Raw genomic sequence first — 23,866 nt, forward strand, 5'->3', positions numbered from 1 at the left:
TTTATACCTAACACCACTGGACTCAACTACAACGTCAACCTCAGTACCAAGATCAAGGGAGTCCTTCATTGGAAGGGACTTAAAAAGTTTTTGGTAATTCAGGATTGAGCTCTAACAATTGGATTTAATCCCAGTTCTAAAATTAAGACTCTATCCTTATCCCTACACTTCTGAGTTCTACCTGTTCTCCTATACTTTTTCTAGTCCTAAAGACGTACTATGTGCCATATGATTGGCATATATTATCACATTCAACCCCAGAACACTATGAGGTAGGTTATTACTGCACTATTTGACAGATGAAGAAACTGAAGAGAGAGGTTAAAATGCCCAAAGTCATTTAACAGTGCCAGAATTCGAAGATGAACACAGGTCAACTGGCTGCAAAGGCCAGTTTTTCCTCTGTAATAAGCAATTTTAAAGTTGTGTTAAGATTCCATGGAGAATCAAGGGCTGTCAAAGACTGAAGAAACGGAAGGGCATATGGCTCATCTCACTCTTACAGATATATGTAGCATGCTGATTGCCACATACTCCGGATTCCACGCAATTCTTTCATGCCTTCCTGCCTGCCTGGGCTTCCTTCTCCTATCACTTAGAGATCTTAACTCAGTCACCCACAACCCAAGATACCCTCCTCTTCAGTAGATATTTCTTTCCCAGGCTACCCCAGCATGTTTCTTTTAACTTTCCACTCCTAAGTCTGCCATCAAATAACAGGAAGTACTCATAAAAGTCATTTTTAAAATGGCCACCATTATATATAAGTAGCAGTATCAACTCTGCCACAGTATGGAAGTAGATTAATTCGGCTCACATAATCTAAAATGTTGGATAACCCTCTAGATCATTTGTCTTGAGAATTAATTTTAGAACATATTTGTACTTCGAGAAAAATGTGACTGACTTATAACCAGAAATATCAACAGCAACCTTTAGTCTGACACGAAACCTCTTTAAATGTCACTAGCAAAATACAATAATTATCACTACCATGCAGTATTGGGAGTACTCAGTTTCCTTCCTTTTAAAGCCAGATAACTAAACACCACAGAGGTGCTGCCACTGTAATTCTCAAAGTATCCATACAGCACCTGCATAAGAATCTCCTGCAGCACTATTTATAAATGCAGATTCCTGGGCCCCAAGAGCAACCTAAGGAATCAAAATTTCTGTGAGATCAAGAAATGTGCATATCTTCACAAGCTCATCTAGGTATTAGTCTGAAAATCAACAGTACATATCCATTTCATTTTTTTCTACTATTTAAAGGAGACATTAGTTAAAACCATCTTTGGTTAAAACATTTTGCCGATACTTAAAATTGCACATATGTAAAGTGTTTGTCAGTATGTGTTTGAAAACATTTAGGCGACAATAATATTGATCAAAAGCAATACCTCTAAATAAAACTTCACTTTTTAGAAAGAGCTTTAGGATAGTGAAGGGAGTTATTAACCAAGGGTTAATGATAAACTAACTAGTCTTCACTCAATATAGCAGTCCACACACTTTATTCAGCAATGTAACAAGAGAGAAGTTCCATTTTGATAGACATAAGGCAGATACAGGGTAGATCTCCAGGGTACATCCTTTATACAGAATAACAACTTCAGGTTGCACAACATGTGGTAGGCATTTGTTGCATACCAATAGCCATTCCTCGCTTATCCCTTCCTAAAAGAGCCCTGATTTTATTAGGGGACACAATATATCTTACCCAGGCATTGCTCACCCCATTCCCCTTTGCCAGGCCTCTCAGGCTCTCTTGTGAACCAGTACCTTCTAATGAGATTTAAGATGAAAATCTGCAAGGGACTTTGGAGAAATATTTTTTTCCCCAAATAAAAAAAAAACTTGAAAGGAAAAAGCATTCTGTATCCTACTTCCGGCCTTTGATTGGGAATGAAATGTCTGTAACAGCAACAGCCACACTGTACTCACTGGGGAAACAACTATAAGGACAAAAAGCTTCCATAAGGATCCCAGGGGGGAAGAACAGAAAGAGCCTGGGACCTTACGAACATTGTTGAGCCGCTACACAAGCACTGAATTATCTAGTATCTCAAGAGGGATTTTACAATTGTTCAGTGGCCTCTGAGATGTTTTCAACAGATTTTTCTACGTTTCTCCTATACTGTGGTTCCATGATTCTCATAAACAAGTGAAGACCAGAATGTGGTCAATGTCCAGCAAAACATTCTTAGTTCTGAGAGAGATGCTTCCCCTAGACTGTTCATAGTATCTATGGAGTCAAGCTTGATACCGCCTTTCATCATCTATCTCATATCATAGTATAAGTACTTTTCCATTTCCAGGGGAAGACATTCTAAGTTCAGTCACCACAAAGACAGGATAGTCTTTGCTTATGCAGAGCCAAGTGAATATAGATAATGGTATTTCTGCACGTTTTTGTATAACCTATGTAAGTGTTACCACGGGTTAATGTATAAGAGATGGAATTTAGAACAATGTAGTTTCTTATTAAAATATCTAGCTGTTTTACTGGAATAATCTACAATCCAGCTATTAGGGATGCTTTCCCACAAAAGTTATCACGAGAAGTATCATTATGGTACATACAGTATAGGGCCTCTCCTCCAGGACTACCCTGTCATATGTCCACAATAAGACTGTGGAGCTTTCTAGGAGGGGTAAGCGAATTCCAAAACATAGGGAACATGGATTAGACTGGTTCTAGATGAACGGTCTGGCTGGAATACTGACTAAATTCATGCTGAACAAAATATGTGTAGACCACGGGAGCAGATCCAACAATTTAATAAGCAGGTCCCCAAGGTAGTGACAGTCTATATCATATTTAGGAAGGAGTCTTTTTTCCATCTTCCTTGGGCTACGAGTACAAAACTCTAGAGTCTCCATGATTTTGAATGTTTAAGAAGTTATTTGTTTTGGCCAAGTTTTTTGTTCAAGGTTTTATCTGTTCTGGTCAAGATTAACTGCAATGCAGGGTTAAAACCAGCTACTCTAGAGTCATGGATCCTTTTTCTAACCAGTGGAGGACCCAGAAGAAATGGGTGGCAAGCTTTTTCAAAGGTCCATCTGGTAAGATTTTGGGGAGCCCACTCAAGTGGGAAAGACCAAGGAAGAACAAGACTTCTATTAGCAGGGTTATCAGGGTAACACTCAGGGCAATAATCAGCTCTGTTAATACGGTCTAAGAATACTTGGTAACATTCATTTTCAACAAGTTCAGTCTGGTACAACCAATGGCCTAGTTCTAAACTAGGGAACCACTGTTGTCCACAGTCAGGGCAATGTGAATTATCTGAGAACATCTGGGCCTAGAAAAACAACACAGAAAGCAATGTAACAGTAAGAGGCAACAATGACACAGATACCCAAATAACCAGTCCTATTACAGGTCTGGTTTAGCAATTTCTCAGTCTGAAAATACTTGGCAACCAGAGTTAAATTTGGCTTGCACCTCCGTGCAATTCTTCAAGATTTCGTTGTCTGTTTTTCACTCAATTGCAACTCAGTCTCTGAACCCAGGGACCGATTTCGTCTATAATGTTGTCAGTCGCTTATTAGCAGCACAGATCTCAGAATAGTTCCTTGAAATCCCAGCTTCTCAAGAAAAGATGGGGCTCTAGTCTAAATTAGTTATTTCTCCTTGTGTGTTATCAGCTGGTGGTATCATGCAGAGGCACTTGGCTTACTCTGCTTTGCTGGTAAATTATTACGTCTGCTTGGTGAAACAGAGGAGCTGACAGGTCCAATGGGTCTTTTGTGGGCGCTGGCACTTGTTGTTGTAACACAGGTACCCAAGTCTTAACGCCTTGGCACTTTACAGTGATGGAGGGGGGTCAGGAAAACCTGGTAGAGTCCTCTTGAGCGTGGATCCAATGAAGTCTTTCTTGGGAGGACCTTAATCAGGACACAGAGAAGTAGCTGATGTTGAGTTGGTTGGAGGGTCTGGAAATGCTTCACATACCTGTAAATGATAAAACTTCAGACGACTCATATGGGCTTTGAGTTGCTCACAATATTATTAGAAACATGCATTTGGAAATCATTTGAGCCAGTCAAGGTGGATGAGAATTGTCTTGTGGGTTTCTCCATGACAATTTTATATGGGTTCAAACCAATGTATCTGTTGGGAGTTATGCTTATTTTGGGCACTAGGAAGGGTTTTGGTTCATTTAAGATTTGTATTAGCTTAGTATTCTTAGGACTAGATTTCTTTTTGCTAACTCCTTTTGCATTTTAGTAATAATAAAGTCTGTATAATCATGTTTAATCTGGTAAAACTTTGAGATTTCTTGTGTATCTCTTCTGTGAAATGGGTGACATATATGATATTCCTGTAATGTGTGGGATAACATTAACAATGGTGACAGCCTTTCTACAAAAGACTTCAATCTATCCAGGAAAATGCTTACAAAGTCATCAGGAAATATCATTAAAAGCTAACTATAGGAAGTTGGAGGCAATCCTTCTGAAGACTGAAAAAGAAACCACGAGGGACAGGTTTTATTACCCACATCTATCTTTATAGGTTTATGCGCATTATAATGTTTAATAAGGCAAGTCAGGTATAGTCTTGAGCAATAGTCCTGAGCAATTCTTGGAAAATATTTAGAAAATAAGTTGGAATTTATAGATACTATCATTTTTATACTCCTTCATGACACTGAATGCAACAAATAAATAAGGTCGGGTACTAGGATGTATGGAACAACTGCATAGCCATCTAGAAAGTACTATGTGCCAGAGTACAATATATACCTTGTTTTTCTGCAGTGTTTTGTGAGTTCTGAGGCTTGATCCTGTGAGAGCAGTAAGAGACACAGGGAAAGGTGTGAGTGCTAAGACTATATAAAGATTTGGCCTGAAAAGCAGAGGAGTGAAAGCCTTAGTTGTGGTTTGGCCGAAGCATCTTCCTTACAGACTATCAACGGTAGCTGTGATACTCAGATTTTAAAATGGCAAGTTTAAAAGGTAACTGAAGAGTTTCTGACAGTGCTGCAATACAGGGCTCCTATTCTGATGGGAGCCCCAGATGAGGTGAGAAAGTCAGTAAATATACTGATGTACTTTTTGAGGTTAGGTAACAATGCATGGGTGCGGGCTACCAATTCAGCTCCTCATTCGAAGTGAACAACAGAAGGGACGCAGGGATCCTGACTTAACAACCTTTATGGTGACAACACTGAACACCTGAGGGTCCACTGACAAGAGCACCAGAGTAAGTTTCAGTTATTGAATTGGGAAACCTTGCAGGTCTAGTACATGGAACAAATGAATAAAGCCACACAATCGTGGGGCTCAACATAAAAGTCACTAGTAGAGTTATATGGCTAAGTCTAACACTGAAAAGATAAGAAATTGTGGATTTTTGGCACGAAACGGGAATATGCAATTGAAAGCACAAGACAGTATTCCACATCCACCAGACTGGCAAAAATCAACAAGTCTGACAATGGGGACTGCACACTCTCGGTAAAACCACCCCTCCCCCAGGACTCCATGTCTCCACTGGCAGTGTCAAGAGCCAGACCTAAAGCTCCAAGTACTCAAAATAAACCCACCCTTCCCCCAACCTTCATTTCTCAACTTCAAGAGTCCACAAAGCACTAGAGACCCAAGTATTCCTGATTTCAAGAACTCTAGTTTTCCTCATGTTTCAGACAAGACAGCCCCTCCTCTGATCCTCTAAACCACTATGGGCCAAGAGTCAAAAAGGGACCCCAAAGCACTAAGTGCTCAGAGTAAGATTACTTATCACCAGCCTCTTCCCTCATTCCTAAGCCTTACCACTGATAGGTGAAGAGGGCCTCCTGAATTGCTCCTGGCAAGATTCTCAAACTCCACTCCCACCCCCCACCCACAGCTTCACTGACATTATCAGCTTGAAAGCATCAGGCCCAACCAAGCTCATCATACCTGTATCTCTGTTTATGCTGACCACTAAATAAAGCCCAGGGCCTCGGAGTGGTACTTCATCCCCTGAGTCTCGAATCCCCATATAGATCCAAGAGCAGCCGAGATAACGTCCCCTCTCCTTGCTTTGTTGTTTCCATTTTGATATAGTAAACATTTTAGCCATTTGTCTGTACTGAAACATAAAATCCCTGAGAATAGGGCTTTTTGGCTTTTTATTTACCCAAGTAAATAAGGTTGTATGGAACAACTGCACAGCCACCTACAAAGTACTATGTGTCAGAGAAGTACTCATGTTTATGTGCCCAATAAACAAATGGTAAATACAAATAACTTGAATCCTTACACTCTAACAATAGGAGCATAAATTAGTACAACCACTTTTGGAATTAATTTGGCATTATCTAATAAGGCTGAAGGTGTGCATTTCCTAGAACTCTGTAATTCCACTCTTAGGTATATAACCCAGAAAATTTGCACATCTGCATTTGAAAACATGAATGTAAATATTCACGGTAGTACTGCATGTAACAGCCAAACAGCCAAAATGACAATGAACGGTAAAATGGATAAACAAATCGAGGTAGGTATATCTTGTTTTATTGCACTTTCCTTTACTGTGCCTCTCACATACTGCATTTCTTAAAAATTGAAGGTTTGCAGCAACCCTGCATCAAGCAAGTCTATCACTATCATTTTTCCAACAGCATTTGCTCACTTCATGTCTCTGTGTCACATTTTGGAAATCCTCACAATATTTCAAACTTTCTCATTATTATCATATGTGTAACAGTGATCTGTGATCAGTGATCTTTTATGTTACCACTGTAAGTGTTTCGAGGTGCCAGAAACCACACCCATGTAAGACACTGAACTTAATAAATGTTGTGTGTGTTCTGACTGCTTCATTGACTGGCTGTTTCCCTATCTCCCTTCCTCTCCTCAGGCCTCCCTATTCCCTAAGACACAACAATATTGAAATTAGGCCAATTAATAATCATACAATGATCCCTAAATGTTCAAGTGAGAGGAAGAGTTGCACATCTCTCATTTAAATCAAAAGCTAGAAATAAGTAAGCTCACTGAGAAAGGCATGTAGAAAGCTGAGACAGGCTGAAAATCAGGCCTCTTGCACCAAACAGCAGAGTTGTGAAAGTGAAGAAAGTTCTGGAAGAAAATGAAAAATGCTGCTCCAGTGAACACACAAGTGCTATGAAAGTGAAACAGCCTTACTGCTGATACGGAGACAGTCTGAGTGCTCTGGATAGAAGATCAAACCAGCCACAACATTCCCTCCAGCCAAAGCCCAGTCCAGAGCAAAATCCTCACTGTCTAATTCTATGCAGGCTGAGAGAGGTGAGGAAGCTGCACGAGGAAAGTCTGAAGCTAGCAGAGGTTGGCTCAAGAGGTTTAAGGAAAGAGGCCGTCTCCGCAAGATCAAAGTGCAACGTGAAGCAGCGGGTGCTGGTGTAGGTGCTGCAGTAAGTGAACCCGAAGATCCAGCTAACTTACTTAATGAAGGTGGTCACACTAACAACAGGTTTGCAATGTAGATTAAAACAGCCTTCTATTGGAAGAAGATGCCATCTGTGACTTGCACAGCTAGAGAGGAAATATCAATGCCTGGCTTCAAACCTTCAAAGGACAGGCTGACTCTCTTGTTAGGGACTAATGCAGCTGGTAACTTGAAGTTGAAGCAAAAGGCTTCTTTTTCCCCCATTCCAAAAATCCTAGGGCCCTTAAGAATTATGCTAGCTACTCTGTCTTTCCTATATAAATGGAACAAAGTCTGGATGACAGCACATCTGTTTACAATACGGCTTACTGAATATTTTAAGCCCGCTGTTGAGACCTACTGCTCAAAGAGATTTCTTTCAAAATATTACTGGTCATTAACGATGCACCTGGTCACCCAAGAGCTCTGAGGAATATGTACAATGAGATTAACGTTACTTTCATGCTTGCTAACACAATGTCAATTCTGCAGTCCATGAATCAAGGAGTAACTTAGACTTTCAAGTCTTATTATTATTTTTTTTTCAAGTCTTTTTATTTCAAAAGTATGTTTTGTAAGGCCATGGCTGCCACAGAGAATGATTCCTCTGATGGATCTGGGCAAAGTAAAATGAAAACCTTCTGGAAATGATTCACCATTTTAGATGCTATTAACAACATTCCTGATTGATGAGAAGAGGCCAAAATATCAACATTAACAGGATTCTGGAAGTGGGTCCCAATCCTCACAGATGACTGAAAGTTCAAGACTTCAGTGGAGAAGGTAACTGTAGATGTGGTAGAAAACAGCAAGAGAACTAGAATTAGGAGTAAAGCCTGAAGATGTGAGTGAACTGCTGTAATTTCATAATAAAACTTTAATGGATGAAGGAGTTGCTTCTTATGGATGAGCAAAGCAATCCATAGAGATGCTTTCTTGAGATGCAATCTACTCCTGCGAAGATTGTTGAAATGACAACAAAAGATATAGAATATTACATAAACTTTGCTGATAAAGCAGTGGCCCAGTTTAAGAGGATTCACTACAGTGCTGAAAAGAAGTTCTAGTGTGGGTAACATGCTACCAAACAGCATGACATGCTACCAAGAAATCATTCATGAAAGGAAGAATCAATGGATGCATCAACCTTCACTGTTGTTTTTTAAGAAATTGCCATAGCCATCCCAACTTTGAGTAACCACCACCCTGATCAGTCAGCAGCCATCAACATCAAGGTAAGACCCTCCTGGCACTTGTTGGGATGAGCACTAGGTGTTGTATGTAAGCCAATTTGACAATCAATTATATTAAAAAAATAAAGGTAAGACCCTCCACCAGCAAAATGATTATGACTCACTAAAAGCTCAAATAATGGTTAGCATTTTTTAGCAATAAAGGTATGTACACTTAAAGAAAACATAATGCTATTGCATCATTAACGTACTACGGTATAAACATAACTTTTATATGCACTGGAACCAAAAATCTGATTTGACTTACATTATTGAGATATATGCTTTACTGCAGTGGTAGGTAAAAAATCTTCACTAGTCTCCAAAGTATGCCTGTATTACATACATATACACACAGATGAAACTCAAGAATATTAACCTAAAAAAACTGAAAGTAGTAGAACCCTCCCACACACAAACTTATACATTTTCATTTACATCAAGTTTCAATATATTATTTAGGAATAAATATTCAATAAAGCTAAAAAGAAAACAACAAGCACAAGGAGAATTGTTACTTTTGATGGGAGAGAAAAGGGGATGGGATTGGCAAGGGTATACAGAACATTTCAAATATTGTCACAAATATTTTTTTAACTCTTTGGAGGCACAAGGTTCATTGTATCGTAAAACCTAATTGCTTACAGAATCTCTATTCAATGTTATAATTTTTAAAAAGATTAGAGTGGAAATACTAATGGGCTAGAAAAAGAGACTAATAGGCAGAACCAAAATTTCACATTGTGGACCAGAAGAGCGCAGCAGTTACTTTGCCCAGAGGGTGGCTAATATACTGGGGACCAAAAAAAGCCTTACAGAAGGATACAGATCTTAGTTTTTCTTATAAAATTGTAAACAACTCTCTCTTCACAGAAATGAGACCTACCTAATACTGATATGGAAAACAAAGTTGACCTAGGCATACTCCCATAAAGACATGCATCGTTTTGCAGGGACATTATTTCATATGGTGCTTTTGTACTAAATTAGAAAAAGGAACCCTTCTTCTAAGTAAGTTGTAGCCCAGAGAACCTCACTTGGCCAGGTATTCAATAGTAATCCTCTGTAAGATAATAATGCTTACTAACAATAACTAACGCCGAGTGCCATTGTCTCTTCTGAGCATTTTACGTGTATTAACTCATGTAATCCTTAGAATAATCAATTTTATGGTAAGGAAACAGAGAGGTTGAGCAACTTGCAAAGGTCACACAGGTCACTGCAGAAAAATAAGTATTTGAATCCAGGAAGACTGGTTCCACAGCCTGTACTCCTAGCTACTATAAGACACAGCCTTTCTGAAGTAGGAACAGTTAAGCTTTAAGAAGCCTCTTCATACATATGAGCTGTTTGCTGCTCTTCAACAGTGTGTATATACTGAGGTAGGGGTGGAGAAAATCACCTTATCGCAATTTTCCACTTTCACACAGTAAGATCTAGGGTACGTTTAGGGGGTCCTGCATCCACTGAAATTACATACAAAATGTTTTATGTACACATGTGTTTTTTTCCTAGAAAGAGGTATTTTTAGACTCCCAAAGGAATCTGACGTAGTTCAAAACCATTACGTGTTAATGGTTCCCAATCATTTTACTACCAAATGCAATTTTTATTCCTAGCACACCCTTCCTCAGATCTCATTTTGGAAGGATGTCTAAACAATCAGCATTCCTGTAATAATTTCATTTTCTCATTTTTATTAATTAGACATCTGGGGCTTCTGGGTGGCTCAGTCGGTTAAGTGTCTGATTTCAGCTCAGGTCATGGTCTCACAGTTCCGTTGTAGTTCTGTGGTGGGTTGGGTTCTGTGGTGACAGCTCAGCACCTGGAGCCTGCTTCGGATTCTGTCTCCCTCTCTTTTTGCCCCTTGCCTGCTCACACTCTCTCTCTCTCTCTCAAAAATAAAACATTAAAAAAATTTATTAGACATCTGCCAATGTCAATCTGCCAATCAGAACTTCTAACAAAGAAAGAAGATAGTGTTACTGGCCCTGGTTAAGAAATTTTCAGTATTTTAAATTACAGATAAATAGTCAAAATTCCTCTATCATCAAGTTGGAAAGATTTAGATATTCTGGATTTGTTTCCTTCCTCAATTCCATTATTAGCTTAAGTTAAAAGTAGCTGATTTAAAGTAAATATGATTACTATTAGGCTTGTAGAAATACTGAAAATACCTTGAGAACCACCATTAATTACTCTGATTATTAAACGTAATTTTTTAAGTTCCTGAGGAAAACAACCATGTACTAGGCCCAAAGCCACGAACTATGGATACATAGAGAAAATCTTACAGGACTTCTATGTGTCCAGGGAATCCAGAAAGGAAACCATACTTTGGGTAAAGGCTAAATGCCTTCAGATAGATATAAAAAGATTGCATGTAGAGTTCCTAGGAAATTCTGGAAGGCCCACAGAAAAAGCAAGGTTTTCAAACAAATCTTTTAACCAACAACAGTTTTAAAAGCCAAAGTTTAAAGAGTTTCTCCACTGCATAAATGTCATACAAATGAAAAACACAAATCAGGTTTTTTGGTAAGAACTAAAGTAAATTTATAATTCTTCCTGAAACTTTATTAGAAGAAAATTTAGAAAACAGCACTTTAACTGAAAAATGAAAATGCAACTCTAATCCACTGAAATGTATATCTACTAATAATGGCAGCTTAATACATACTAATTACCTTCATTAAATATTTTGATTATATTTTATTCTTCACTATTTCCTGAATAGATGTTAGGAAGCAAGCTCAAATCTGCCTTTGACAGATAAGAATTGTCTCATTCTTTTTATCATATGATAATCTAAGTCTCAGACTGAGTCAGGATTGGGGTGACTTCTCCAGGAAAACATATCCCTCAGACTACAGCCTTAGCTAACTCTCCACATGATACATAAAATCAAAAGACAGAAACACAAGGGCACCTGGGTGGCCCGTCGGTTAAGTGTCCGACTTTGGCTCAGGGCATGATCTCAAGGTTCGTGGGTTTGGGCCCTGTGTCGGGTTCTGTGCTGACAGCTCAGAGTCTAGAGCCTACTTCAGACTGTCTCCCTAGCTCTCTGCCCCTCCCCCACTCATGCTCAGGATGTCTCTCTCTCTCAAAAATAAACATTAAAAAAAACCCAAAAAATGTAAATGCTTTAAACCCTGAATTCCTATTTTGAATATTTTTTCCCTGGAATATTATATTCTAAGGCTAACCAATAATCAAAAATGTCTATTTTTTATAGAAGACAATATCTCTGATACATTTCACACACAAACTCAAATCTTTTGAGTTTCATATTTTGTAACTAGTTTAGAATTTAGATGACAGGAGATTAAGGAGTATGGGCATAAAAAGGAACTTCTTTTTAAGTTCACATAATCTAAACTAATTCTGTTCAAAATTTATTATGAAAATAAATGCTCCTTAAAGAAGTCTTCAGATTGTTTTGTGAGGAACGAGCTCTAATCTGGCAGTCTTGAGATCAGTAGAGAAGACATATGGATGACAATTTCAGTGCTACCTACCACATACACTGTTTCCTCTTTTGAAGAACACACAGGCCAACAAAAAAAAATTCGATCCTGAGTTAGAAACAGCTGCAGAGTGTTCTCCTCTTACCCCAGGAACTGACAGATAAAACAGGTGTATGTATGGATTGCTAGCATACCTTAAAGGGGAACAACTGCTTTAGGCATTTATTGGTACATTTCAACTGACCTTGCCCTAATGGACCAAAAGCCATCCTTCAAATTGTTACAGTTTCAATTTCAAACACCAGCAGTCAAACCTTTAAGGTTAACATGAGTCATTCAATAGTGAGACTCAGTGCCAAGCTTAGGTATTTCTATACTTATACCAGCTATTTGTCTGTATTTCAAACTAAATTTCTAAGGCTTTCTAAGTCTTGCCCACTCCTCTGTACCCTATTTGTTGTCATAATATGTTAGTATTATTTTCACAATTTCCCACAACTTCCCAGTATTTCTATTAATTGGTACTTTCACATATTTGAAAGGGAATTTGAAAAAGTACTAAAGAAAGGAAAAAAAAGTACTCCAATTACTTCCTTAGGTAACTGTTTCTTAAATAAGGACTAAATGCCTGGAACAGTTCAAATATCATACATATTTTCTGAGTAAAGAAACTTCCTTTCCTTCTTATCCTTTTTACCCTTCTTAGTCCCTCCCAACTCCCCTGACTTGTAGTTCAGATTTGGGTGGACTAAGTACAGGCAGTAAGCAAAGCACAAAGGATCAAAGAGTTTGCTAATATTTGGGTACACTAATGGATTCCCAGTTTTAGCTCAACTCCGCTAATCACCTTTACTATCTACACTAAGTCAACACATTTGTATTAAACTTTTTATTTTGAATACATTTTATTTTTTTAAAGAGGTGTAAGTAATCTCTACACCCAACATGGAGCCTGAACTCATAACCCCAAGATCAAGAGTCACATGCTCTAATGACTGAGCCAGCCAGGCACCCTAATGATATATATTTTTTAAGATTTTATTTTTAAATAATCTCTATATCCAATGTGGGGCTCAAACTCACAACTCCAAGATCAACAGTTGTACACTCTACCAACTGACAGACAGCTAAGCACCCCCTGAACGAATTTTAAACTTACAGAAAAGTTGCAAAAATATTGCAGAGTTCTCTTACATCCTTTATCTAGTTTCTCCCAAAGTCAACATCTCATAAAATTGAAGTACAATTATAAAAACCAAGAATCATTGGTTTTTATCAGCTAAACTACAGACTGTTCAAATTTCACCAGTTTCTCTATTAATGTTGTTTTTCTGTTCCAGGTACAACCTGGGATCTCATATTGCATTTAATTGTTGGTTCTCCTGCGTCTCCAAACTGAGACAGTTCCTCAATCTGTAATTTATAGTTTCTTGTCTTTCGTGACCTTTTAGTCTTTGTGACCTTGACACTTTTTTGAAAAGTAATGGTCACTTATTCTGTCTGATGATCCTCAATTTGGGTTTATATAATGTTTTTGCATTCATTTTGTTGCTCCAACTTTGGCCATTAGGAGCTCCTTCAAGTTGGCTCCTGTGTGCCTTCAACCAGGACCCTCAACTTTTTTGATCATTTCCTGAATTTCAAGCACTACAAGATGTTCCAGGCTCCCTGTCCCAGCCTTGGAGTCAACTATGTCTCCAAAAACCCTAGTTCTTTTTATCAAAAGATAGTGTTCAAAAACCAGTTTCACTTCAAGCCAACAATTTGGACAGCCACCACTAGTATTTGTTTCCTTACTAAACTTATTAACTGGAAATCATCAGTGTCATGTTGGAGCATGTTAGAAATGCACATTTTTGGGCCCCACCCCAGACCTACTTAAACCAGAATCTCTGAGAGGCTGGTGCAGGAGTTTGTGTTTTAAGAGGTTCACCAGATCATTCTAATGTTCCACCACAGAGTCTGAGAAACACCGCTTTAAAGAATAGTTTTCCGGCACTATAAACCCTATGTTTATCTCTAATAAAAAAAGTTTACTCTTAATAATTCATCTTGTATATACTTTCATTGATACAATTAATAAAACTATAGGTGAATGCCTCTTCTGTTCAGGCACTCAACACTTCCCTATTCTTCATCATTTTCCTATAAAAACTGTTTTTAATGTGGTCACAGTAGTTACAAATACTGTTACTTTTATATACAGAGAAATTGTAGGTCAGCCTCCAGGATCAATTCCTGTCTACATAAAGGACCTAAAATCCACACACTGAAGCTGCAAAAATAAACCCCTTGCAGCACTCTCCTCTGAACTAAGACTGCCTAGGCCTGACCGACTGCTCCGGTACCTGGCTTGAACTCTTCTCTATGCCTTTGTTTTCTTAACCACAAAAAGGAGTAACACTACCTAGAAGAAAGAGGCACTGTAAGAGTTAACGAGCAGCATTTGCCATAATGAGGGCACACAAGAAGCCCTCAAAAACTATTAAATAAAAGAGTCACTAGAGGTTTTTATTAATTATTTTAATATTTATTTTTGAGACACACACACACACACACACACACACACAGCACAAGTGAGCAGGGCAGGGGAAGAGAAGGAGACACAGAATCCAAAGTAGCAGGCTCCAGGCTCTGAGGTATCACCATAGAAGCCGGTGTGGGGTTGTAATTCACGGATCAGGAGATCGTGACCTGAGCTGAAGTTGGACACCTAATCAACTGAGCCACCCAGGTGCCTAGAGATTGTATTTTTTGAAATGAGGAGAGCAAATGGAAACCGTGTTAAAAGAAAATTATGCTGTTTCTTCACTAGATCAGAATAAAGGCAGACACAGACAGCTTTATTTACAGAACTAAAACAAAACTCTCCGAAGTTAACCAATCTTTTAAATTTGACTTTCTGCAAAAAAGGTTATTACATTCACATTACACATGCCCACGATCAAGGGCTAAACGAGAGGGTGTGTGTGTGTGTGTGTGTGATCTTTTGAAAAAAAAATTTTTTTTTCCAACGTTTATTTATTTTTGGGACAGAGAGAGACAGAGCATGCACGGGCGAGGGGCAGAGAGAGAGGGAGACACAGAATCGGAAACAGGCTCCAAGCTCTGAGCCATCAGCCCAGAGCCCGACGTGGGGCTCGAACTCACGGACCGCGAGATCGTGACCTGGCTGAAGTCGGACGCTTAACCGACTGCGCCACCCAGGCGCCCCTTGAAAAAATTTTTTAATGTTTATTCATTTTCGAGAGACAGACCGTGAGCAGGGGAGAGGCAGAGAAAGAGCAAGACACAGAATATGAAGCAGGCTCCAGGCTCTGAGCTGTCAACAGAGACCCATGAGGGACTTGAACTCATGAACCAGGGATCATGACCTGAGCCGGACAGATGCTTAACCCACTGAACCACCCAGGCGCCCCACAATTTAATCTTTTGAAGTATTACAATTATAGGTGGATTTTCTTCCTATTTTGATTACCAAAATCATGGTGTTAGAAAAGAGGAAAAAGCCCAATTTCCCATCTGCTGGGTCCTTAAACTATCCCATTTAATACTCCAAATAACCCTATGAATCTGTAACTTTGCAGACAAGGAAAGGCGATCAGAGCAATACAGTAACCTGCCCAAGTCACACAGAGACAGAACAGGAATTCAAACACAGCTCTCACTCCAAATTCTATACTTATAACCAATGTTGGGGACACTGTTCTTTATTCACAAAATGCTTGATTTGCTGTACAAAACTTGTAATAAAGTATAGTCACTCTATGGAATTATCTCTTGTGGGACACAATAGTAGTCATAAGATGTAGAATACTAATTAAATTTTAACACAATTAAAACTCTAAATGCGAAATGAGTAACAGCAGAAGCAGATAGGGAGTCTCTGAGCAAACTTCCCCTTAGGAAATTCAAGAGGCATTTCAGAGAAACGTAGATTTCCATGGTATAGTTTAAAATAACTTCTTAGGCAAAAACAAATTATATACAAGACACAACACCTTATTAAAATACTCAATAATCCTCAAATATTATTAACTAAGTTCATAAGTTACTCTATTCATGAGTTATAGGAGCTCTCAGGCTTGTATTATCTCTATGCTAGTAAGAAAAACAAATGAAATAGAGCTTAAATGAGTCATTCATGGTTATGTGATAAACCAGCAACAAAACTGGTAATCAAGTTGTGGACTCTGCCTTCAGCATAATAAACATTACTGAGAAGAGGTGCTCACTTAAAAGTTTCCATAGCAAATGTCAGATTTTCAAGCCATTCTAATCCATACAGACTCCTGAGATTTTTAGTTCTTCTATCATGAAATTCCTTTTCTCATTAAATGATTTTCCACTGACCATTTATATGCTAATCATGTGCTTAAAAAATAAAACTGGTAAATATGGATAGATTCCATGGCCCTAATTCTTAAAAAAAAAAAAAAAGACAAAGATTTCTCATACAGATCTAAAATAAAATGTTTTAAAGTCTAAAAACCGGTAAAACTAAAAGTGGTATATAGAATCAGATTAAGATAACTCATTCCTGTAACCGTGTATAAAGTCTAACAAGCACTACTGATAAAGTAGAGAATACTACACACTTTCTTCTTTTTCCTCTCACTCTCTGCCCCACTTTTTTAGGGAGTACTATACACTTTCTTGAAGAAAGAAAAGAGTAAACTTTCTCAAGAGGTATGAAATACAACTGAGAATACGTACATAATACATAAACAAATGAGTAATTGTAGCGTCTAACTAAACTTCAACCTTGGCCCTTTTTAGCACCATTAAGGCTAAAATAGGTGGGGCGCGGAGGTGGCACTACTTTATAAGCATTGAGATTACGTAGGATGAGATCCTGCTAATAAGCACGCAGGTAAAGGGAGTAATCACCACCCACAGCTGTAGTCAGATATCCCGTTTACATTTTGAGCCTTATAGAAATTCTGCTTCTCGTCTCAAAGTCCAACTCAAACATTTATTCCCACCTTAATCTGTTTAACGTTTACAAGACTCTGCTTCTCTTCTTTTACTACCAAAAAAAAAAAAAAAAAAAATACGCCCCCAACCTTCCCCGTTTAAGGTTTTTGCTGTAGGGAGGTGGGGGCGGGGAGGGATCGTTTTGGAAAAATCTTTTTAAAGAAGCTTTCAGATCAAATATTAACACATGTAAAAGTTGTATATACGTTTTACTTACTTACAAATTCTAGCAGGGTCTTAAATCGTCGACTGTCAACGTCTGGAGAGCCCTTCGGTGTTGTTTTTGCCCCACAACGCCGGGCTGCACCCCACCTCGGACGCGGAGGATCAGAACGTCGTCCCGGTCCCAGTCCACGTGACGAAGACCTTCGTGGGGAGGGGAGGGGAAGGACGCACGGAATGCTGGGACTGGTAGTCGGCCCGCCCCTCCTCCTCCCCAGTCTGCACGCCCCTCTCTCCACTCCCCACCCGCTGGCCAATGCCAGGGTGAGAGGCGTGGCGAATGCGCACCACAGAACCGCCTGGGACCATACCCTTGCAATCCTACAGGAAAGCGCGCATCTCTGCAAGACACCGGGGAACAACCCATGGAACCAGTACTGTGAGGGCACTACCCAATAATGCCCAGTACCAGTTAGACGTGGCTTGGAACTTGGCCTCTACCTTTACAAGGTGAGTGTCCTCAAACGAGTTGCTTAATCTAACCCTCAGTCTGCTCCTGTCAAACGGGGACAAGGCTACTTACAAACCTCATTTGTCCGTAAACATGCTAATGTACCTAACGGTACCTGCTAAGTTATAGTAATAAATGATGAAAAATAGCTATTATTTTGGTCAATCCCATAAACGTGCAGTTTGAGAGATGGCAAGGAATTTAGCGAAGAACACACGATTGGTTAGGGGCAAATAAGTCTAAAACTCCTGTACCTGACGTACACTAACTCAAAATAACACATTAGAAACCTACTCTCCTAAAGCTCAGTTTCCCTTTCCTCTTTTTTTTTCTGTAACACTTCTGACCAAAACACTATTTTACTTTGATTTTTATCTGACCCCCGTGGAATATAAACTCCAAGGCAGGGAGGGTTGTCTTTGGTCTACTCTTTCACTACCATATCCCCAGTACCTAGAAGAGGGATTGTGTAGCACAGTTCAGAAGATAAATATTTATTCGATTAATGATTCTTTATGTGGTGGTGATTTTTGGTGCCTTCATTTCTCAATCATTCTCTTTCAGCAAAAGTCACAGGATTCCTAAATACTGTTTAATAATTGACTGCAATTTCTAAATCAATAAAGAATAAGTGGAACAGTATTTACTATATCCCACTCATTTCATTGAATTTAACTTCACTTAATTTCAGTATAACACTTCCAGCTAGACATTTTCATTTGCAGTAACCGTCTAAAATACTTTCCATTTACTTGTGAGAATGGGAAATAAATGGAGTTGGCTACTATTTCTTGAACTTGCTTTAATATTTTAATTTTTTCCTTATTAGAAAAGAACAGTGTTGGGGCCCCTGGGTGGCTCAGTAGGTTAAGTGTCTGACTTCGGCTCAGGTCATGATCTCACAGTTCATGGGTTCAAGCCCCTCGTCGGGCTCTGTGTTGACAACTCAGAGCCTGGAGCCTGCTTCAGATTCTGTGTCTCCCTCTCTCTCTGCCCCTCCCCTGCTCATACTCGGTCTCTCTTCAAAAATAAATAAAATGTTAAAAAAAAAAAAGGAACAGTGTTGCCTTTCTGCTAAGATAACAGAATTTTTTTCCTATCTGACCAGATAGGTGATGATGCACAATGAATTGATAAATGCTTTCTAAGTAACTAGATTTCTGCTTACCCTAAAAACAAAAACAAACTTCATATACAAAAATTACATTATTTTAAAATAAACTGTGTCCTTTAAAATAGCTGCTTTAAGGGTGCTCGGGCAGCTCAGTCACTTAAGCGTCCAATTGGGTTCAGGTCATGATCTCACGGTTCATGGGTTCGAGCCTGCATTGGGCTCCAAGCTGCCAGCGCAGAGCCTGCTTGGAATTATAGCTCTCTTCCTCTCTGCCTCTTCCCAACTCACACTTTCTCTCTCTCAAAATAAATCCATAAACTTAAAAAAATAAAGAAAAGAGCTGTTTTAGAAATCCAGCGTCAACAACAGATTTCTAGACTCAGGCATAACAGCTAGGTATACAAATTGATGCCATTTAATCTGAATTATAATTTTTAATAGAGATCTTCCCTCATATATGGCAAATACCCTAAGGCTAAAGAATACACTCATTAATTTTTCATATATTTATCAAACATCTGTGTTGGTACAGAATAGATGTTTGATAAATATATGAATTAAATGAGTGTATTCTTTGTTATAATCATTTCTTCTCTAACCTGTCTTCTCTTTTGAGCCACTGAATTCCTCCACATCTCTCACGTTCCCAAAGTAATTGTTTAACAACCAGAGCTCATGCCCCCTCTTGGTAATGGTGACCCAGCAAACCCCTTCCACTACTGGCTATGAATCTACTGCCTCTAACGTCAAGTCTTTTGGGGCCACTCTTACAGTTTAGAAAACACCTACAGCAGAATATCTGGTTTCATAAGAGTTTAGCCTCACTTCACAGTTAGTGATGAAAGTTGGTATTTGTAAGATTGCTAGGAGTGGGAGACAATCCTAGACTATGCCAGGGCTAGGATTATGGATTATTATCTAGACCAAAGAGGGAAAACCCTAAGCAAATATATGTGTTAATGTTAAAGCTACCATGCCTCTGACTTTACTTAATGTTCTCATGATTTGTTTCTTTGGAAAGTGAAAGCCATTAGTTTCTTTCCTAAGCTTTTACAAGCATTTTAAAATTTCAAAACACCACCGTACTGATTATTCAACAGGTAGAACCTCTCATCTTCTCTGATTATTCAGCAACATGTAGAACCTCTTGTCCTTTGTTTTTAAATATGTCCCCAAACCTAAGTTTTAAAGTTTGTATCCAAAGTGTCTATGTAGAGACGATACTGGTAAATGTTTTAAAGATGTACTTAATATGCACTGATGTTCATAATATGAACTTTGTATATTAACACTATTAAAGTTTTATATCCTTTAAAAATTACATGAAAGAATTTTTACAATTATATGTTAATGAGCACTATAATAGGCACCTTATAGAGAAAGGGTTACTTAAATCGTGAATAAAAGCCAGGTATTACCAAGTATCAGTACTTTTCAGCATTTTATCAGAAAAGAATTAAGACTCACAAATTTTCCACATACAATACCACTTATCCCAAGCGGACAAAGGAGAACACTAGAGTTTTAATTTTCCCTTAAAAAGTTAAAAAAAAAAAAAGCAGCATCTCCTTTGATACTGTTCCTCCAGCTTCTTTGGCTATATTGTATATTGTAAACAGAACTAAACTACTGATCCTAACAGTCTAAAACCTAGGTGACTCTCTAAAGCATGTAACTATCTAGCCAAATGTATGGACAATTAGTGAAAATATAATACACCTGAGGCTTTCATTAAATTGAAATTTGTGCCCAGTTTAAGCAAACGAGTCACTGAAAAACGTTCTAAGGTGATTTAAAATACTTGAAATAAACATCTTCCAAAATTTCAGAATGACTCAGTAATTGGTTTCCAAAATTACAATTTCTTAAACCTACTCACTAAAATAAGTTCTAGAAAGTCTTCCAAGACAAGTGTATATGTTTGAGGGAACAATCTTTTCTCTCAATTATTGACTTTCTATATGTCTAAATTTGGCTAGTTACTGCAGGTTATCCACATCTGTAAATATGAAAAGTTGAAACAAACAGCTTTTATCATGCTTTCTTATTCAATAAACTAAACGCAAGAAACCCTAAATCAAAGTCAGTAGATCAAGTCATGCCCAGAATCAAAATAAGAATGGGCCATTAAGTTAAAATTACAGCGCTCTTATTTAATCAAAGTTATTATCAAACATCTACGTCCATAACACAGCACTAATAAGGTTTCCGAACAGTGCTGCTGGAATACAGCTTTAACACGAAAGCCAGGAATAAGACTGCATACATTCTGCAAATGGAAATCTACCCGAGCGTATACCTGCAAATACGACTTTGCACTCTCAACAGGTGACTTAAAATTTAAAACTGGCTGCCTTCACAAGGGGCTTAAAAACTAAGAAATTTCCAAGAAAAGATAGCCCTTGCAAAAGGATCTTTATATCATTACTCCAGTAATAAGTTTGGAAAGGCATGGCTAAGGTAGGCGTCGATCAAAAAGGTTCCAGGAAAACTGCGCAACAGCCTGGGGGCGAAGACCGAAACTTCTCCCCCCCCCCCCTCCACCCCCGACTTTCGCTCGGCCTTCCCCCAGAAACTCGGAACAGGGGGCCAGGACCGGCGTCTCCTGCGTGCGGGCAACAGTTGCCACGAGCAGCTGGGCTCAGGAAAGGCAATTTGCCCAGCCAGTTGTCCCTTCTCCGTCGTCCCCTCCCACCTTCCCCCAAGGCCAAGGACAGCGACGTCGTCCTCCCTCTTCTCCTCCTCTTTGGTGCCTTCAGCCAGGAGGCGGGAGTGACCCGCAGCAGCTGACCCAGCATAGGCACTGCCTCTCCCACAGCCCTCAGGACACACCATGGGCCCAGAGGCGGGTTTGCAGCACAGCAGCGACGACGCAGGCGGAGGCCCCGGCGACTCTCAACTGCCTCCCTGACCGCCGCGAGCACCGCCCGACACCCCGAAAAGTCGTCGCCACCCACGGCAGGAGAATCTAGGGACCCCAAATCCACCTTCGCGATCGACTCAAGCTACGTCAACAACTATGGCGGGCGACGGGAGGCGGGCGGAGCCGGGGAGGGAAGGATGGGGGCTATACGTCACACCCCGGCCCCCCTTGCGGGAGGGTAGGCGCCGGCTCGCCCCTCAAAATGGCGGCGGCAGTGACGCGCCTGCGTACGGAATTCCTTCGCCGTCGCGCCCCGGCCGGCGGGAAGTGAGGTTCTCGGAAGAGCCGCCAGAAGTGTACGGCGACTTCGAGCCCCGGGTAGCCAAGGAAAAGTCCCCGGCGAGAAGACGAGTCCCGCTAGAAGAGTTCCGGCCTGATTCTGAGAAAGAGGAAGTGAGAGAAAGCGCCTACTACCTTCGTTCTCGGCAGAGGAGGCAGCCGCGACTCCAGGAAGCCGAGGAGATGAAGACGCGAAGGACTACCCGTCTACAGCAGCAGCACTCACAGCAGCCTCTGCTAGAGCCGTCTCCGGTTACGACCAGGAGAGGGTTACGGGACTCTCATTCCTCTGAAGGTGAGACCGACGGAGGTAACAGTCTCCGCCGCGAGCCGGGGAGCGAGCGCAGGCGCGCGGGCGCGAGCGGTGTGTGCGCGTGTCGGGCGGGCGTAAGCTCCCGCCCAGCTCATCCCCGCCGGGGCTCCAGTGGCTCCGCGGCGCGGATAGACGGGCGCCCCCACGCGGGGTCCGCCCCGACCGCAGGCGGGCGAGAGGTGCAGGCGGCTGAGGGTTGGGTAGGCAGTCGTGCTGAGCGACCTGATCCGGGAGCTCTGCGCATCCCTGTGCGTCGAGCAGGGGCGTCCCGAATTGCCTTTATCTGCAGGCCGTCACGGAGGGTGGACGAGTTAGGTGGCAGGCGCGACATCAAAACACTTGGGACTCCCGTTTCACTTCAGTTTCCTCTGTCCTGCGGATGTTGCTACCAAAGCCACTTCCATTTCCTCCTTTAACTCTGAAAAGCCAGAAGTCCCTAGCTGAGAGTTATGGTTCTAATGTAACCTTCCAGTCTTTTTCCGACGCTACCCAGGTCAGGGGAGAGGGAAGGGAAATTTGGGGAGTGGGCGTTTCAAGGGATAGAGTGGTTGATGAATTGATTGAGACCCCTCCCAGGTACTTACACCGAGGTGGGCTAAGTCAGTTATCCTGAACGTTGAGCTGATCGCTCTGTCTCACGTGTGGTGATCTCTGCAAAAATTCGCCACTTGAGGTTCCTCAGTGTAACCTCATTGGTTAAGTAGCTTGACGAAACAGGATTCTTAGTTTTTATCTAAATGGGCCAAAAGGATGTTGACAAAGTGAGCGTATAGTTTTAGGTAAGTCACAGGTGAATCAACTCCCTTAAGCCATCCTCTCCCACCCACCTCCCTCTTCCCCTTCTAATCCTGAGTCACAGGTGAAGTTTTGTTTTAGCCCCACGTAAGGCACCTATGAGGTAAAAATCCGAGGGTTTGAATCACAATGGGATTACATAATTACCGGGTAAACCATTGATGGCCAGGAAAAGGAGGTGGATTTTCAGCTCAGAGCAGTCAGAGGCAGCACATACCTATTGACACCTGAAGTGCTGACACGTTTGAAGATGCGTTGATGTGGAAAACTTTATGTTAAAGTTGTGTAAGTTACTACTGGGTGTAGGTACTCAAGACAGTTTAGCTCATATATAGGTTAGTGTGTGCTTCTTTTAAGGTTAGAAACCTGAAGACAAAGATCCCATCATTGAAGTTAGGTTGTACCTCCTTCAGTATCTGAGGAATGCTTTGCACAAGTAGGCAATAAATGTTACATTATATGGACTCTGCCACAGAACCTGGTGCAGTGTTATCAACTTTTTTAACACATGAAGGATTTACCTCTATTTTAGTAAAAAAATCTATAAGGGTTTAAACATTTTTCACTCCTCTGCTTTCTCCCACATCATTTCTGAAACTGTAGCCCATCTTTTAAATTTCTAAAGTAGTAGACTTTTATAGTAAAGCATCAAAGGTAAATAATTTGTTTTTATATTGCCTCAAGAGTAGTTAGA

At 40.2% G+C, this 23,866-nt stretch overlaps 3 protein-coding genes across 10 annotated transcripts in view; 1 reads left to right on the top strand and 2 right to left on the bottom strand.

The window, feature by feature from the left end:
* LOC121011792 (torsin-1A-interacting protein 2-like) overlaps nucleotides 1–17,397 on the bottom strand; it is a 31,901-nt gene extending 14,504 nt beyond the window's left edge. Inside the window, exon 1 of the mRNA XM_040446473.1 lies at nucleotides 17,293–17,397. The gene's annotated coding sequence lies outside the window, so the exon portion shown is untranslated. The remainder of the gene's footprint in view (nucleotides 1–17,292) is intronic.
* Nucleotides 1,498–23,167, bottom strand: LOC121011793 (torsin-1A-interacting protein 2). 5 transcript variants are annotated; one of them, XM_040446479.1, is made up of 2 exons: nucleotides 22,962–23,167; nucleotides 1,498–3,958 (listed from the first exon to the last, which is right to left on the bottom strand). In XM_040446479.1, the coding sequence occupies exon 2, from the start codon at nucleotides 3,297–3,299 to the stop codon at nucleotides 2,904–2,906; it is 396 nt and encodes a 131-aa protein (XP_040302413.1). In that variant the 5' UTR covers nucleotides 3,300–3,958; nucleotides 22,962–23,167; the 3' UTR covers nucleotides 1,498–2,903. The 5 variants fall into 5 exon arrangements, with proteins under 5 accessions (XP_040302413.1, XP_040302411.1, XP_040302408.1 ...); XM_040446477.1 differs by lacking the exon at nucleotides 22,962–23,167 and adding an exon at nucleotides 22,200–22,310; XM_040446474.1 differs by lacking the exon at nucleotides 22,962–23,167 and adding an exon at nucleotides 17,297–17,409.
* The window catches only part of TOR1AIP1 (torsin 1A interacting protein 1), a 44,093-nt gene continuing 41,882 nt past the window's right edge, over nucleotides 21,656–23,866 (top strand). The window contains exon 1 of one of the 4 annotated variants that reach the window (XM_040446470.1): nucleotides 21,656–22,359. In XM_040446470.1, the coding sequence (XP_040302404.1) occupies nucleotides 21,882–22,359 (478 nt within the window). In that variant the 5' untranslated portion in view covers nucleotides 21,656–21,881. The remainder of the gene's footprint in view (nucleotides 22,360–23,866) is intronic. The other 3 variants (XM_040446468.1, XM_040446471.1, XM_040446469.1) reach the window with 3 other exon arrangements.

Source organism: Herpailurus yagouaroundi, unplaced genomic scaffold, assembly GCF_014898765.1.
Source record: "Herpailurus yagouaroundi ecotype Mexico unplaced genomic scaffold, PumYag 195, whole genome shotgun sequence".
NCBI classification, from domain to species: Eukaryota; Metazoa; Chordata; class Mammalia; order Carnivora; family Felidae; genus Herpailurus; species Herpailurus yagouaroundi.